General features: G+C 39.9%; 2 protein-coding genes across 7 annotated transcripts in view; one reads left to right on the forward strand and one right to left on the reverse strand.

Moving 5' to 3' along the window:
- The window catches only part of CDR2 (cerebellar degeneration related protein 2), a 13,689-nt gene extending 13,504 nt beyond the window's left edge, over positions 1-185 (reverse strand). The window contains exon 1 of the mRNA XM_021412086.1: positions 55-185. Within this exon, the coding sequence (XP_021267761.1) occupies positions 55-133 (79 nt within the window). The 5' untranslated portion in view covers positions 134-185. The remainder of the gene's footprint in view (positions 1-54) is intronic.
- LOC110406071 (transmembrane protein 180-like) lies at positions 367-15,418 on the forward strand. Of its 6 annotated transcripts, none has more exons than XM_021412080.1 (7): positions 367-544; positions 3,141-3,309; positions 4,061-4,795; positions 7,241-7,395; positions 8,834-8,917; positions 9,887-10,030; positions 14,260-15,409. In XM_021412080.1, exons 1-7 carry the CDS (start codon positions 390-392, stop codon positions 14,387-14,389), a joined length of 1,572 nt encoding a protein of 523 aa, XP_021267755.1. In that variant the 5' UTR covers positions 367-389; the 3' UTR covers positions 14,390-15,409. The 6 variants fall into 6 exon arrangements, with proteins under 6 accessions (XP_021267755.1, XP_021267754.1, XP_021267757.1 ...); XM_021412079.1 differs by having other exon boundaries at positions 367-540; positions 3,137-3,309; XM_021412082.1 differs by having other exon boundaries at positions 367-540; positions 3,137-3,309; positions 12,847-14,395.

Genomic DNA, 17,656 nt, shown 5'->3' on the forward strand with positions numbered 1-17,656 from the left:
CCGCCGCCCCCCTCCTCCCTCACACGCCCTCCCCGCACGCCCCCCGCCGCTCACCTTGCTGCAGGTCCTGCTGGTCGTACCACGGCTCATCCTCGCGGATCTCGAACTCCTCCACCAGGCTGTCGGCCAGCATCGCGCCCTTCCCTCGCGGACGGGGCGCAGCGCTCACCGCGCGCCGTGCGGCAGCGGGGCAGGGCGAGCCGGCAGCCGCTCCTCGCCTTAAAAGCCGCCTCCGGCCATTGCCGAGCGTTTCCGGACTTTGCCGAACCTCTCCCCCTTCTGGTCGGGCTGCGCGGAGCCGCCGGCGACAACGTGGCACGCTACAGCCACCCGCCCACCGTCAGCCCGCGATTCAAACGCTACGCCCTCGCCTCCTCTACGGAGAGCCAATGGGGAGCCGCCCGCCGGGCAGAGCGAAAGGAGCGCCGACCAACCAGGAAGCGAGCCCGTGGCAGGCGGCCAATGGGAGAGAAGAAGGGGTCGGCCCGGGCCGGCCGGCCCCGCCCCCGCAGCCCGCTGCGCAGCCTCCGGGCGGAGGAGGTCGGTCAGTGCCCGCGGAAGGGGCGGTGGTGGCGGGGCTCGAAGGGTTCGCGGAGGGGAGCGGTCGCCGTGGGGGGCTCCGGTGCGGCGGAGGCGGCCCGGCGCGCCCTGGCGCGAGGAAAGGCGTGGCACTTCGTCGCCCGTGCTGGGAGCCCCCGGGGAGCGCCGTGAGGCGGCGCCCGGTGCCGGGGGGCTCTCCTCACACGCAGCCCCTCGCCGCCTTCCTCCCGCTGCCCGGGGAGCGGAGCGCAGGGCGCCGTCCCCGCGGGTCCGTCAGCCGCTCGCCGCGCGCCTCCTCGCCAGGCGGAGAGCCGCGCCCCTCAGCGCCGGGCAGCTCTGAGCAGGCGGCAGCGCGGCGTGCCCGGGGCTCGCAACCGGCACCCCGGTTTGGGGTGGCAGGCACACCTGCACGGCTCGGGAGCCCCGGCCCGGTCAGCCGCGGCCTCACGAGGGGCCTGGCGGCTCCCGCTGCCCTGCCGCCCCGCGTGCGTCTCCCCTCAGCAGGGTTTCCTTTCAGCGGTGCTTCCCCTCGGGGCTCCCGCTGAGGACCGGGGAAGCGTTGGTTCTTTGCTCTGCCCCCAGCGCTGCGCTCTGGCTCCGCTGCCCTGAGAAGCCGCCTCGAGCGGTTCTGCAGCCGCTGCGCTCTGTGACTCGCAGCTGTCAGCGCCGCGCTTCGGTGCTCTGCGTGCAGGCTGGCTGCTGGGAGCGGGTGCTCACGCGTGTTTCATTGTTGTACAATTAAAGAGCGCATCTTTGAGGAAGGGAAGCGTGGAACCTCAACTTCTCATTGAGCCGATTCATAAACAAGGTGCGGGGCCCGATGTACAATTAGCGCAGGGAGCTGTGTCAGATCCTGTGTGCTGTATTTAGTCACGGCGCTGGAGGCGCGTCGCCGCATTGTTGGGAGGCTTTGGTGGAGGAAATGATACTTTCACGTTTTTTTTGAAGCAACGGGAGCGATTTCTTTCTTGTTTGTGCGTAGGAAGGAACTGAGTCAAATACGAATTGAGAATGTTAATGCCGAGCGCGTTTATCTCGGTGCTTGTGGAATCTGAGGGAGAAGCCCGCAGTTCTCCGCTGGAAACATACAGGGTTACAGCTGGATCGTGCTCTTCCAAAAGCCCCAAGATCTAGCACCAAAATCATTCAGTGTATTTGTGAAGACTTGGATGCACAGTTTTTAAAAGAACACAATGCTTATCAATAATAAAACACCTTCCAGTTTTTAATATCCCTCTTTTTAAGCATAAACATTTCACATGAGGATCCTTTCAATAACCTCGTTCTTCACTGTAGGTTTCTCAGTAGCAGTTTATGAAGCCAAACTTGTTACAGAGGTGCCAAGTGTAATCACCTGGAAATGGAAGATTCCATGAAAAATGAATTTGATAATTTGCGTGACAGTCGCGCTCAAATATCTGAAAATTGAGTCATTCTTACAAATAAATGACCTTTTGATGGCTGTTGGAAAATTGCATGTTGGATAAAATTGTTAACATGATGCAGAGGAGGAAAGGGTGGGCTGCTGACAGCAGGCTGTGTAGCTCTGCGTTAGTGTGTATATTAGGGCTGAAATGTGAACCTGAAGAACCTCCAGAGGAATGGCACATAGCTCCTCTCAAAGAGATGTTAAGATGGATGAAGCCTCAGTTAAAAAGAGAGACCTGGGGGTAGTATTTTTGTCTTGGGATTCTAGAATCAAATCTGGTCAAGATCTGTTGCTTTAGGAGGGGGGGTTCCCTGGAGCTGGCTGTTCTCCTCGGGGTGCTCTGCGCCTCGAGTACTTCAGTTACTTGCTAGAGATTTGCGGAAGAAGCCAGCAGCTTAAAAAGTTGTTGGCTGAAGCTCTGTTTGATTTATCAGAGAGCTCTGTATTAAAGAATCTCTGTTATTTGGACGTACTTTAATGCTGTACTGCTCTGCATGAGTCACTTTCTGGACTTTATTTACATGCTGTCTCCTCTAGTATGACAATGTTTAGACTGTGAGAAAGTGTTTTGATAGCTCTGTGGTTTCTATTCATATCTGATTTGTTTATTAGGTGTAAGTATTGCTTCCATGCTCGCTAACTATAAGCATTTAAAAATGCGAAACCAGAACTTCGTATTTGTTTTGAAAGGAATGTTCATCCAAGAGTTTGCTGCATTTGACATTCACAGCGATGGAATGTGTAGGGCTGTGGGCTGACTCACTTCATTCTTGCACAGAGCTTCGTAGCTTTAAAGCTACGTAGCTACCAAGACGTAAAATGTGTGCAATTACTTTGACCTCTGCACCAGCATTAGTGTTTGCAATAGCAAATTTTTGTGTGCACGGTGCAGAAATCATTCTCTTAAAATTTTGTCTGCCTGTTCTATTGACTTTTCACTGATGAGGTTTAGAAATGTCACTGAGTTAACATTTTGCACCTGTTCAGTTTTGTGCTCAGTGTCTTGTAACTCAGTGGAATGTGTTGCTAATCATAGAAGAAAGGAAGTGAGGATGTAGAAATTTTCCTGCCGGAATCCGTTCCTACACCTCTGAAACAAATCTCCCGTATCATTTTACTTTGGAAAATTATTTAACCAGCTCTTATAACTCTTTCTTGTACCTTGAGGAAGAAGAGTGGTTGGGAAGATGAAGTTGGCTTTGGAAATTCACCCCAACGCTCTGGCGTACTCCATGACCACGTTAGGTGCTGGAATGATGAACAGTATCTTTAATTTCTACTACGTCAAGCTTTTCCTAAACCGATACAGAATTTCGGAAGTGGCGTTTCATCAAGCACAGGTATTGTGCAGTGGGATGTTTAGATTTCCACGGTGTGTTTGCATCTGTGTTATTGTAACAAAGGAGAAGTTTTTTGGTTTGTTTTGTGGTGGTATTTTTCTACTTATAAACTCCTTTTGAATGCAAAGCAAATCGTTATACAGTACTTTCCTTTTAAATTTTGTTATTTCATACGCAAGTAAATGTACAAATGAAACACGTTGTTTACAGTCTTTAGACTAAAAATTTCAAACTTTAATTGCTGGAAAGATTAACTTGAAGTAATGTTTTAAATTAATCTCACATGTCAGCTCCAGAGGTACGTTTGACTTTACTGCTTCGGTATGGATTGTTCAAGTAGTTAAATACTGCCCCTGCTCTGCAGGTCGTTAGCCGGCTGTGCAGCTCGTGCTGTAAATTCCGGAAGGCAGTGAGCTAGCTCATGTTCTGGATCACCTGCAGTGAGAGTCTGCAAGGTGTAGCTCTGGTGTGGGAGCTCTCAAAGGAGTGAGGCTGTAGCGATGGGGGTTTGCCTGTCATCGGGCACTGCCTACTTACTCCTTTTTTTATTTTATTTCAGAATTACTGTAAACTTCTAAATACTTCTGATAATTTGGTCCCGAGTCTTTTTTTGCTCTTCCATCTCTTTTTACTCTTTGAGTAGAGATTCATTAAATAAATATGGTGTTTATTACTTCTGTATTTGCATAACCTCTGCAGAAAAATCACACTAATGATAAATGGTGTTGCGTTTCTTGCTTGTTTGTCACAGGTTGTATTTATGATATGGAACGCCATTAACGATCCTCTTTTTGGCTATATTCAAGATAACTCCAAATTGGCATGCTGCTCAAGACGCCAGTTTTCGATTCTGTACGGGGCTCCGTTATACGCATTAGCCTTTTTGCTTCCTTGGTTTCCTTGGAAACATTATGAAGAAGGTGACTGGCTAAGTGGTCTTCACCTTATTGTTGCGTTATGTGCTTTTGATGGTTTGCTTACTTTTGTGCTGCTAGCACAGTGCGCGCTCTTTGCAGAAATTTCAACAAGACATGAAAGCAGGCTTCAGCTTATAAAATACAACCAAGTAGCAACATTAATCGGATCAACAAGCGTCCTCTTTTGTGGCCTGATATCAGATAATATGGAAAACTTTGCTTATTTTCAGGCTTTTGCTGTTTTGATTGCAGCATTAGCAACAGCTTGTATGTATTACACAGGCAAATACAGCACTAGTCAGTATGAGCAGAGAGGGATTCTTACTGAGAATGCTAATCGAGAAAATGGTGACAGAGCTCTCTCCTGGTGCTCCGTAATATCATTGACCAAACAGATTATGACAGAGAAAAACTTTTTATTTTTCGTAACTATGAACTTCTTCCAAGTTTTCCACTTGGCGTTCTGCAACAATTTTATGATGATCTTTGCGGATAATCTCATTCCTCAGGATGTCCTTTCTTCTTCAATAAGAAGCATCATGTATGGAGCAGGCTTTATTTGTCCTCAGGTAGGCAGGATCACTTTTTAAATTTCGGAATACAAGAATATGTGGTGTTCTGTCTGTCCTCGTTAGATTAAGGTATCCATTTACCCTGCTTGTTGTTGAAAAAATGCTGTATCCTACATAAATGATTGGCCATACTGAGAAACAAATCTAGTTCACCAATGCTCTAAAAGAAGAAAGTACTCGTAGGTGCTAGCTAACCAGGGAGGGTTAAGGTAAGGCAGGGTTGGTGAGAAGGGACAAGCAGGAAGGCTGGTAGAAAACCATCTTACATGAAAGTGAAGTGTGAACATACCAGGCGTCCTACGGGGTTCATAATACCCAAATGTAAATGAAGGAAAACATGGCCAAGATAAAAAGTTTGTAAAAGCAAAATCTATAGAATTCTGAATACTTTTCGGTTTTGATTTGTAATATATGTTGAAAGAATGATCTCTTCTTCAGTAAGGTTTTGAAACAAACTGCACAAAACACAAGAAAAGATATTGGGTATTAACAGCATTGTTGAAATACGTATCTCAGTCATAGGAGCCAAACAAAACTCGCTGCTTTTGGAGATGAATACATTCCCATTTATTTTGTTGTTCGTTGCCTTTGTCAGCTGTGCACTGGGTATGGAGAAGGTAGTTTCATGACCCCAGACAGGGATGGAAGTGGGAGGAATGAAATGTAAAAGAAAGAAGAACCCAAACCAGTAACGTGTGAGTGAAAGAAAAGCAGCAAAAATCTGTCCCACGGAATGCAAACATTCTTGTCTGCAGTGAATAAAACAAATTCCTGTTTCTTCCCTTCTAACTTCTTGCACCGAATTTTTAAAACTTTCCCTGTGTTTACCTGCTGGATTTCCCAAAAACTGAGAATCCAGGCTTCCAACACAGGTGCTGATGGTGCTGGGAGCTTCCAAACATTTATGCTCTGTAAGTGGTAATGCTTTTCCGTAGGAAGAACTTAGAAGAAGGAGCGACTGGAATTCACTGTTCTATTTCAGCTACTTTTTTGGCTTTTGCATATATAACACGGAATGATTGAGTTTTTTCTTCCCCATAAAGGGGATACCTTTTCAGTTCCATAAATTAAATATTAATCATTCCAAGTGTAATCTTTGCCTCAGTTTTTAGGGTGCTTTGTTTTTTTTTTCTCTATAGCTCAAACAAGCTACAAACTTAAGAAGTAAATCAGAAACTTCAGATGTAAGGAGAGCTGAAATACGCTCAATATATAGCAGTCACTGGTGTTGATAAATCAGTGTGACAGTGTGAAGTGAATGATCTTTCACAAGACGCATTTCTCTCTGCTCCCCAGGGACGCTTTGTCTGGAAGGTCACTGAACTGTAGAGAGTGTGCTGTGACCTTATTTCTCTCAGGTTTTGTCCCTCTGAGTTCAAGATATAATATGAGAATTCTCTGGTGGCAGTGTCCTGAACTTCACTTACTGGAAAAGCACCCAACCCCTGTAAAACAAAGCCCCTTCTTAGGGACGATGCTCCAGAGGCCTGTGCTAAGACGGGCTGCAGCTTCTGTCCGAGGTTCCTTTTAGCAGTGGGTGCAAAGAGTAAAACCTGCCTTCCAGGGAGGGCCTGTTGCTGAAACAAAGGCAAACAAATTTAAATGTAAAGCATTATGAAGTTAGTGTTTTTCGTAGAAACATACGCCGTCTTAGAAATGTGCAGGTAACAAGGGATTTCTAAATGGTGCTTCTGGAGGCAGGGTTGTTTCTCAGTTACAGAGAGAGAGGATCACGGTTCTTACAATAACACATTACCTAACATCTTAGAACGTATAGTATAAGCACATTTCTGCAAAAAACAGAGAACAGCCTTGGGGAGAGTATGTTTAGTTTCTTACAATCAGATTTCCTGACTATACCAACTTCCTGGGTTTGTTTATGTAGAAATGTTGAGGTTTAGAATTGTATTTGCCATAGTAATTTCTGGCTGATGGTAGGATCCTGCTTTTATTGTGTCAGAACACTTAAATGTGAGAACAAATGTACAGAGAGATTTCCTTCTTGTTCTTCATCTGAACATTGCTCTGCTCAGGAAGGGGAACCGATCAGCAGCTCAAATTCAAATAGCAAGGTGCTTGGTTTACAGTTAGCGTACTGCAAAGCTAATTGCTTAAGGCATATCAAACGTAAAGATCATGAGCATTAAATAATGGTTAGGCAGTGTGGGGAGCAGTACTTTCCTCGGGATGTGATAGTTGTTAGCTACCTACAGCGGCAGGGCCATTCATACCTGGTAAGGGTATCAGAGAATGATCCAGTAAACAGTTCTCTTTGTTCAATTCTTGTATTTTTATTTGGTTTGTACTTTTTAGGGAGCTTTTTTTCTTCTTTAATGTGTAGTAATGATTTATTTGTGCCTGTTCTGTCCTTAAAAGGTCTCCTAATGCTGAAATACTGTGCTATGTCTTTTCCTCATATATTTGCATGTGTTTTCTTTTCAGTGCCTCGTTCTTCTCAGTCATGCTTCGTTGAAGAAGTTTGGTTATTACAGAATCATCTTGTTTTCCTTTTACTTTGAAGGAGTAGCTGCTGCTGTCATGTTTGTTCTAGGACCAGAACATTATTATCTCTTGGCATTTTATCTCACAGCAAACATGTAAGTAAGTACCCTTCTTGTTCATAGATACCATTCAAATAATTCCAACAGAGTGGATGCTTGCTTCTATAGCCTGAAGATTTTAACACTACTTTTTTCTTTTGTTTTCTTTCTGTTCTGCTTCATCTGTCAGGAAACTCAAAACTGGTTACAGCTTCTCTCAGCTTTCTCTTCAGCTTTTAATTTCTGCTTAAAATCCAACCAATCCAAAGAAAAAACAAAGCAAAACAAAAAAACCCAAACCTATGAAAAGTGCAGGTTTGCAGCGAAATCCCTCCAGCCACATCTCTGTGTTAACATGAGACAAATTCAGATTCAAGAGCAGCAGAACCTCTTTTCAATCACAGATCTCAGTAGAGAACTCTTCAGAAAGTGTTTGCTGGAGAGCCTCACGCCTCATTTTGTACTGAATGAACACTTGTGGATTGCACTGCAAAACGAGTACCAATAAGTCAAGTATCCATTAGGTAACTAATACTAAGTCACATTTTCAGTGGTAATGGGGAAGTATGATGCCACGAAGTAGAACTTACACTGAGGAAGTACGTTATGACATATGCAAAAACTTAATTAAAAATAAAGACCTGCTTGTGTACAGCAGTTTGTTTTTCTGTTTCCTATTTCATTGCTCTATTTCTGTGTGTTCTTTCCTACCTTTTTTTTTTCTTGTTTTCATTCTCATTTTCAGTATTTCATGGGCTACTGTAACACTGAGCTGTGTGTCCAATAAATTGCATTTCATTACCTGCATACTTTAAATGATGGAGATATATTTGGATTTCCCTGGGAAAATCTTATAAGGTACCTAAAGGCTGCTTAAAGTGCTGGTTGTTCATAGCCTCTTGTGAGTAAAAGCTAATCACAGCCAAAGTGTATTAAATGCAGGAATTTTATTGTTTGAGTTTATAGTTTCAGTTCAGCACTTTATTAAGATCAGATTTGTGTATGTATGTACATATGTATGCAAAATGTGAATGGGTATAGGAATACATATGTTTTTTACTGTTCTAATTCTACTTTGAAGTTTGTCTTACATGTGGTCTTTCCAGTCCTCTCCAGCCCTTCTCAGGTTTCAAGAGGAAATTTTCAGTTTTTCTTTCTTCTACAGTGTTTCTTTTCTTCATGTCATTTTAAATGTTATTTAGTGATAATACCAAGCAAGTATTTATGACTTTTTTCATCAGTGTCCAGGAAAAAAGTTGAAAAAGAACCTTTTAGGGGTGCATATCGATTTCTAATTCGCAGTTAAGAACAGGTCTAGCAATGCTTTCAGAATTTGTTCCAAGACATATTGCCAAGCTTTAGTGTCAGCTTTGTATGTTTGCAGGAGTGTGAGTGTGGTTGGTGTATGTGCTAGGATGTCAGATTAGGCATCGATTACCATTTTTTATTATGATAATGTATTTTAAGTAATCTTGCATGTTTTGTCTTCCTTTAGGGTAGTTGTACAAGCTGCATTTAGTTTGTTCAATTTGCCTTTGGCGGATATTGTTGATGCAGATTTAATCAAGCACAAGCGGAGGTATGTCAGTCTAAGCTGTTTTTCTTGAAATGTGCTGTATATTTGCCATGCCACTCTTAAGTAAGTCAGATTATGTCAAAGTAAAGGCAGCAGGAGATCTTGGGTGCTTGTCACAGAAGTACTTTCTGTGAGAACAACTTAGCACAAATAAAGATAAGAACTTGAATGAAGTTTCCTGCAGTTATTTCAGCAGAGTAATTGGAACAATTTATTAGGTCGTTTCTAGTTTTAATTACACTACAGTATACGCCAAATTCTTCATGGTTTTTCTCTGTGTTTATTCATGTCAGCTTAAATTGTATTATTTTGTAACCCAGTGCATCTATTGTCACCTTTCTAGCACAGAAAAAGAGTTTAGAAAGTTTAACCTGTGTTACTCATGGTGCAAATTTCAAAGTCGAAGTGGCTGCTGTTATCTCTCTGAAAAAAAATCAAAGATAAAACTGTGGAGACCTTGAGTATGACAACTCACAGATCTTGGGGGTTTATATCAAAGTGCAAGTGACTTCCTGCTGGTTCCAGCAATGGTTGTGTTAGTGCCGATTCAATCTTGGTCAAAGAATATTAAAGGACTTCACCCTCAAAGGTGGGAGCTAGTGCAGCACTTCGTTTTTTGGCCTCACAAGTGTATTCTTAAATTGTAACTAATTTTCCATGCACTGTTCAGTTTAGCTTAGTTTCGGAGCCAACAGTTGAACTTGAGTGCAAATCATTTCAGAATTGGGGCCAAGTTGTATGCATCCTAGAGGTTTTTTACCTTTTATTTCTACAGAAAATGAAATTTTGTTATGATGGCTGGTCAGTGTATGAAATGTATGAAATACAGCAGCAGTGTCTGAAATGCAAAGTTAACTATCACGATAGTTAGCGTTTGCATATTAACAGGATTTAAAGTATCACTATTGCCATTGATTCTATATACTGAGAATACAGTGCTATGTGTTTGTTTTTATCTTCTAAAATATTTAGGTCACCACTTTCCTCTATGGTTTTTGGTACCAATGCTTTATTTACCAAGCCTGCCCAGTCTTTGGCTCCAATGCTTGTGGTTACAATACTGAATCAGTTTGGTTATGAGAACTTGAATAATGAAGTTGCTCAGCCTGATCTAAGGTGAGTTCAAAAGGGATACTTTGAATCAGAGAAACTAAAGTGAAATAATCCTGTCATATAAAACCCACATTAATCTACTGTTAGTTTTCATCAACTGCACTTCAAAAACATAAGTGCTTCAAAAAGAGTTTTCTGTGTGTTTTTTTTTTTTTTTGATAGAAACAGGAATGTTTTCTAGTTTGTTGGTTTTGTTTTGTTGTTTCCTTGTTATTTTTTTTAAGAATAAACATTCTATGAAGAACATTCTATGAGGATACCTACCTAATTTTGAGGGGGGAAAAATGATACATTGCAATATTTGACCATCATGGGTTTCACTGTGAAAAAGAAAAAGGAATGTTTGAGATTACCAAATGCTTCTTATTAAGATAGGTACAGTCCTGGCTGCTGTATTTTGTTATCTCATAAATCTGTTTCCTTAAATGTATGAGCTTAATAGGGCTGCAGTTAAGACATATTTTTTATTTGAGAGAAAGCAGTTTAATCACTGGAGAGAGGGAGTTTCCATCAAGAAGGAGTATCATTTTGACTTCAAACTACTTACCATTCTAATGTTAATGATTTCATTGCTTTCCCTAGAGACCTTAACACAGAGCATAAAGCTGTGGTTGCTAGTTAACATATTATAAATGCATGGGCTTTAATAAAAACAAATGATCAGGGTTTACACTAAAAAGGTCATAGACTTTTATGGCCATCAAGAGGAAGTGACAACATAAAGAATAACTGAAGTCAGGACTAAAAGGAAAAAAACAGTCAGATTAGGATTTGCTTGAAAGAACAACATGGATATCCTAGGAACGATATGGCTGCTCTAAATTCTGAGTAGAAAGTTTAAAAAAATGCATAGAAGATAATTGTATACAGACTTCTGTGGCTAGCTCTTCAAGGAAAAAAGACTGATTTTGTGTCCTCTAATGCTCTCATTAATTAAAAAAAATGAAGAAAAGTAGAGCATAAAAGGACAATGGGTGGCCTTCTGAAAAGCATCCTGACGTAAAGAAGGCTTAAGTTTAAGAGTGTGCTTGAGAACAGTTCCTTTGATTTTAACGCGTTCTGTAGATAGTCAGCCAGAGAGAAGATGAGAAGAGGACATGGACTTCATTATAATGTCAAATAAGATTGCTGATTTTTGCAGAAGAGCAGTGTGATTGGGTGGATGTTGGATTGTGAGAGGGCTGAGTATATTTATCTGGAAGGTTCAGATTTGAAGCAAGAAAACTGCAGATCTGATCCAACTTAATCAGAGAAATGATCCCTTTGTGGATTGATTTAAAATCGCAGTAGTTCTAATTTTTTGCCCAATAAGTAGAGTCTGGACTATAGGAACAATAAATTTATTGAATATAGAGTTGAAATACTTTGAATGCTCAGTCTTTGGTACCTGTATTTTCCACTGAGTGATGCTGAAATTCGATTTATTTAACTAAGTGCAAGAACAGGTACAAAGCTGAGATTCAAAGAACACCACAAATATACTATGTCTGTTTATCTGTCATCATACATGTCCCCTCAAAAATAATTTCTTAAGTATGAAGCAGTCTGCATGCATTCTCTGTATATATCAATGCATATGTGCATGTGAGCCTTGAACTCCAAATTTGACCGTCTTAGTCTGATTTTACTAATTTGACATTTCTTCTAGGAAGTTCACAAATCCTGTAACCTCTCTGGAGAAGAATTAATGAAAATATGATATTACAAAATGTAATTTTCTGGGCTGGTCATTATATGCTTACTTAGTCAAGCATTCCAAAGACCTAGTCCATTCCACTCTTCCTCCATACTGAAACCTCCCAGCTGACCATCAGCATCACCCCCTTTTTACTGACCAGTATTGAGTTCTGCCTCAGCAGTAGTATCTTCTTAGACATCAGTGATGCCTTCTTCCTTAGGAGAAATCCAGTTCTGTGATTCTGTATACATTATGCATTAGTATATTCATTATACCACATTCTTAGGGGATGCTGTAGCTCCACGTAAGTTAAGCATTTTGTAGTGGAAGTTAGCTTCAGATGTTTTTTTGGTTTTTGTTTTTTTAATGTGATATCCTTAAAATTTGAGGAATAGCTTGTGGAATAGAGTGGTTGTAGTTATTGTTTGGTTGGTTTTTACTTTTACTCCGTCACTGTAGCATCAAACATTACCTGTCCCATATGGCTTGATTTTTTTACTTATCATTTTATGTTTTGCTATTAAAAAGATGTGTAGTTTTAAAACTCCCTCTTCTGGAGAGTTACTGCAACAGCACTTCTAAAAATTTGCTTTTCAATTTGTTCTTCAAGAGTGAAGAGCTCTTCTTAGCAGCACTTTTAACTGTTGATGCGTTTGTGCTGAATTGCTGGACTACATCACTTTCTTTTCAGTCTGAGGCAAGTCTAGGGAAAGGTTGTGTGTTTTATTTCTGCATGTGCATAGAATGACTGAAGATGGGAAACTTCTGAAGTTACTGGTGCAGCTCATTACTGTGATGAAATGTGAGCTCTGCTCTTGGTTTATCCCAATCCCTTAATGAAATATTTTCCCCATTCATTGTTGTCTCTACTATAGATATTTTTCATAACTTGAGGTTTTAACACAACAATTGATATTGTTATTTTCTTAAACCAGTATTGTTCCACTGAAACCAAATCAGGATTGCACTAGTGAAAGTCAGTAATTTGGCAGATGTTCTTTCTCTTTTGTCCCCCTTTTTGTATAGTCATGGAAGAATTTAGTATTCAAAACTGCAATCCTCTTTAGCATGTAGAACAGGCAAAGTACAAACCCCACCACGCTGTTAACTGTGTCTTAGTTCTGTCTTCAACTTTAAATAGGTAAGAAATGTGTCCGAGGCATCCCTACCAGCGCTGCTTGTACCACTGACCATTGGCAGTTGTGATGGCGGTGTACATGATGCGGCCCTTGCTTACTTGTGCTGAAAATGCAATTGAATACAGGCCAGTGAACAACTTCCAAGTGGTAAATTGTTGTTGCTGCCAATAAACATTGGCTGGGGACCAGTGACCTGCTAGTTAACAGTTTGCATTTCTTAAATGCGATTGCCTGAGTGATTGAGTAATTCATTTGAAAGCCTGTGGTTTTTTGTTTTCTTATGTAGCATTAGCATGTACATGATTTGAGATAAATTGTGATTGGTGTGGGCGCGTGTACATATGTACTAAGGAATAAATCTAGGTTACGTTGGAGATTGTGAGCATTTTTCTGTTAAATACAGTGAGAGATGAATTGATTCTTTTATGATTTAGATAAACTCTTAGATTTTGTTCAAAAGTCTGCTCAATTTTACGAGACTTCTGTTCACAGATCTCAAGGTTTTCTTGCATCACGTCCATAGCTGTTCTGTGAGTCTCCAATCTCATCCCTAAATGCTAAGAAAAAAAGTAGATAATAACATAAGCTGATTTTCTGTGAGAAAGATAATGTAGGTCCTATTTCTCAGCTTGAGTTGACTTTCCTGATATTTAAGTAATTAGAATCCAATAATGAACAGAATGCCAGTAGATTATTCTAGTTACCAGATGAATGTGTGCTTTGAGATGTCAGAAACCATACTGGATAACAGAAGAGGAGTTATTTATCTCTCTCATTCTCCTTTCTGATTCATAGTTGCTGATGCTTTTATTCCTTAAGAAGATTTAGATCAGGAAATACCATTCATCCAGGAGAATGAATGAGAATCTATGCATTATCTTAGTGGTTTACATTATCTTGTAATCATTTATTACGCCATACCTGAATTTTGTGCATTAATCATGACTCCCACCTAGCATTCACCAACTACGTAACATGCTATGTGGATAGCTAGTAGTTCAGATCTTAAATAATTTCATATTGAAATGTTTGCTTCTACTGCTGTTCTTCTTTCTCTTCCAGATCTTTCAGTCTCACCAAACCTTTTCAGATGCTCTGTTCTATAATTGAATCATATTGCTTTAAATTAATTTCTGTATTAAATAATACAGATGTGTAGTAGTTATCTCATTTCCTCCCAGCTATTATGAGAAGTAAACACTATAAAATATAATATCTGTAGGTAGAATCAGAAAATATAACTGAAATACATTTGATACCTGAGATATTTCCTTATTTTGAATTGATTGTACACAGTAATGTGTATGTGAATATATAAGGTGAATGCTTTAAAAATAATTTTCTATGAAATGACCATAGAAGTCAATTCTTTATCTTCTTCATCTTGAAAGCTATGTTTTCATGTTTTTCCCCAGTCTGTTTTTAGGTCTTCATGATGCCATGTTCTATTTGATCTGTCTGGTTCCGCTTTGCATTGCAGTCGTACAGATCCTGACGTGGACTCCCTTTTCAATCCAGAATAGTCATATGACAGCTGCACACTAAATATTTAACAGTTGGTCATTAAATCATCTGATGAACCATACCACAAAAGACTTAGCATATTTTGAATGTGAAAAAACAAGATTGCCTTAAGTGGACTGTTAGACCAAATACAGTTTGAGCCACTTCAATAACATTGCACCCTTCTCTGTAATAGAATGTAACAATTCACATTCAGCCTTAATGATGAGCCTATGATGAGGGGTTTTTGAGTTCAGTTATTTGAATGTATTGTGCTTTATCCATAATTACTACTGAAGTCATTTCTGGTATATACTGGTCACTGTTATCTCCTTTGAAGAATGGATGTGGCAGATCAGGTAGGGTTATCCCAGCTCAGCACTTGGAATTCAAGGGATGTATGTTCTTAAACTTACTGAAAGGTGGTGGATGAATTCTGCCATACCTGATAAAATGTCAGCTCTCTGGGGTTAGTCCGTAAGAGCCCAGAAGGACATCCCTCAGGGATGGCAGAGAGATGAAGAAAAAGATGTTGATGGTGTCCAGCTGACCAGTATCAAGACAAATCTGCCAGCTGCTACAGGAAGAGACAACAGTAATTAACCACCCTGTAAAAATCTATGTAAAACTAAGCAAGAAAAAGATTAAAATGTTATTCAATTAAGTGTTATGGAAAAGGCTCCATACTTCCTCTTTGGCTTTCAAAATGTCTGCAGTTGGTGGCAGGTAGATGTAGTTTCCTGGCTTTTTGAATGGGAAAACTGCTTTGAGGTACAATATTGTTTTTACAAAATGTCATTGTGATAAGAAAAATGTTCACATATGGATATAGCAGTGTTCAGTTAGATGGGACGAATCTTAGTACACACATTAAATCAAACTCTACCTGCTTTGTTGTTGTAGACTGGCAAATGCATCTGTTGTGCTCACTGTTGAATTTAATTAGTTAATGATTCATCCAGTTGATGTTAATTTCTGATTTATCCTTGCCAAAATCTTTTCAGTCAAGTTTTCAAATGGATCCTGTGATTTTTATAGAATAAAGTTCTTTTTTTTATACAATTTCGGAAACATTGAATCCTATCTCTATTTCACACATGCTGTCCTATTTCTCTTGCTATGAGGGCAGGAAAAAGAAAGCATATTTCATCACACCCATAATCAATCTAAAAGGGAAGTGAAAAACTGGCTTAAATTCAGGTGGTAGTCTTAGTACAAGAAATAGTGATAGGGGGTTGACAGTATTTTATGATTGGCATAATTTGTTCTCTATTTCTCTGTCATTATTAAACTTTGTTATCCTTTGGTAAACCAACATTATTGTTTTTGGCTATGAATCAAGTAAAGGATGATCAAATTCAAAAGTTCAGTGTCTTGTAACAGCTGGTTTGCCTGCTTTCTCTCCCTATTAGCTCACAGTATCTGAGTTTGAAGTCTCACTGCTGGACAAGTGCCACAATTTATTCTTGATAATTTAAGAGTGTTTAAAATAGCTTCATAATGATAATGGGAATCTAAGTATGTATAATATGAAATAGGGAATGTTTTGATAATTTCAGAGAATGGGAAGCTTGGTGCTTTAACCTCATTACTTCATAGAGTTTCTGAATTTATACAGAATTTTGATTTGAAGAATTTTGATCTTAATACACAATATGACACAATAATACACAATATTACAATAATACAATATTTCTTGAAAATTGGTAAGTAAAGGTGTCTATCAAATTTAAAATGATGTTTTTTAATAGTAAGAAATGTTACTAAACTGTAATTACTACATATTATAGTAGTAATATAACGTGATTAATTATAAAATGAAAACAGAATAAATGACAAATCAAAAGAGTATTTAAGTAGGAAGAAAACATTTATTTTGTGTGGAGTTTACAGGCCTGGCTCTTTTCTTGTTTTGTACAAATAGGCCTTTTTTTAATATCCTGCTGTGACTTTGGAACTGCTCAGTAGTTCATGAATACAGTAGGTTGATATGGCTCGTGGGATGTTTACATTTGAGTATAGTTGTGTATCTTAATCGGAGCTGTCAGGAAAGACTAGAAGGAAGGGAAAGGAACAGTTAAGATAAGCCACATCTCCACAAATAATTATGAGCTCTATCCCATAGTATTACATCAGCTCATGAAAAAAGTTTTGTAAAGAAACATACAACCAAGACTGGGGGAGTCTCAGTCATGTCCAGTCTCAAGAGCTGGATGGACCCACAGGCACCAGGAGGCATTTGTGAAAGAACTGGATTTTGTAGGTTGCCTTATCTAAAATCCTTTCTCCTAAAGGCATCAATTTTGATTCTCTCACAGCCTTCTTTCTGGTAGTCACTTTCTTACTCATAACAGTAATGGAAGATAAAGTTGTTATATTTCTGTGCTTAATTGGGAAAATTGCGGATTTACATCCTGGAATACTTAAGACTGTGCAGCTGGCCCTGTAGCTGTGAGTCCTGCTCCAGAAGACAAGGCTCCTCGTGATCAACACAAAACAAATACCGACTGTCCTAAAAATACTCCCTTCTGGGTAGGTATTCAAAACCTCTGGGTATGTTTTGGACCTTTTGGGTCCAAATCAACTATAGAAATTTTCCACCAAGAGGAAAAAAAGAAATACTACCTAAAAAGTTCAGGAAAAGGGAGAACTGATTTTTTTTTTCTGGAAATCCTCCCCAGGCATTCTCATTGCTTTGAGTGATGTGTGCGTACACTTACACAGTGAATCATTTTCTGAGATTGTCCAGCAGTTGATAAAGGGTACAATATAATAACATACCAGAATTACTACCTAAATGTGTGCGAATAGTGCATTCCTTACGGCCTACCAAGAGAAAAATATGCTTAGGATACAACTATTGCAGCAGGATATTAATGACAAATGTAACCCTGAGTAGGAACTTTGAAATGTCTTATTAAAACATACCCAGGTTCTATATTAACAATGCAAAGGCAAAAGCTAGTGTATCTCTTATTCAATATGAAGTTAATTATCATTATTTTATATGTGATAAAATGTTTCCTTGTCAACAACATGTAATTAGCCTGAAGTAATTTTATTTATTCATTTACACCCTGCAAGCAGATGTCTGTTTTAAAAAGCAGCAAATTTTTTTTTGTCATTTTGGATTTTGATTCTAAAGCTGTTTCATTCCCAGAGGGGAAAAAATAAGTTGATTTCCAAGGCTGGATTTGATTAGTGCTTGATCAGAGGATCTTCCAGGGAAAGGCTGTGTCCTGAGTGGTGTGACTTCCCACGTCTTTCTACCAGGAAATGAAGGTGCTAGACTCTAGACTTTCAAACTGG

This window comes from Numida meleagris, chromosome 13, assembly GCF_002078875.1.
Source record: "Numida meleagris isolate 19003 breed g44 Domestic line chromosome 13, NumMel1.0, whole genome shotgun sequence".
In the NCBI taxonomy this organism is placed as follows: Eukaryota; Metazoa; Chordata; class Aves; order Galliformes; family Numididae; genus Numida; species Numida meleagris.

Excerpts from the sequence above, each read along its gene's own strand:
- LOC110406071 (XM_021412080.1), top strand. The coding sequence starts at position 390 with ATGGGGAGCCGCCCGCCGGGCAGAGCGAAAGGAGCGCCGACCAACCAG. Across the intron at positions 3,310-4,060 it reads TGGCGTTTCATCAAGCACAG|GTTGTATTTATGATATGGAA; the intron begins GTATTGTGCAGT and ends TGTTTGTCACAG. Across the intron at positions 7,396-8,833 it reads TTTTATCTCACAGCAAACAT|GGTAGTTGTACAAGCTGCAT; the intron begins GTAAGTAAGTAC and ends GTCTTCCTTTAG.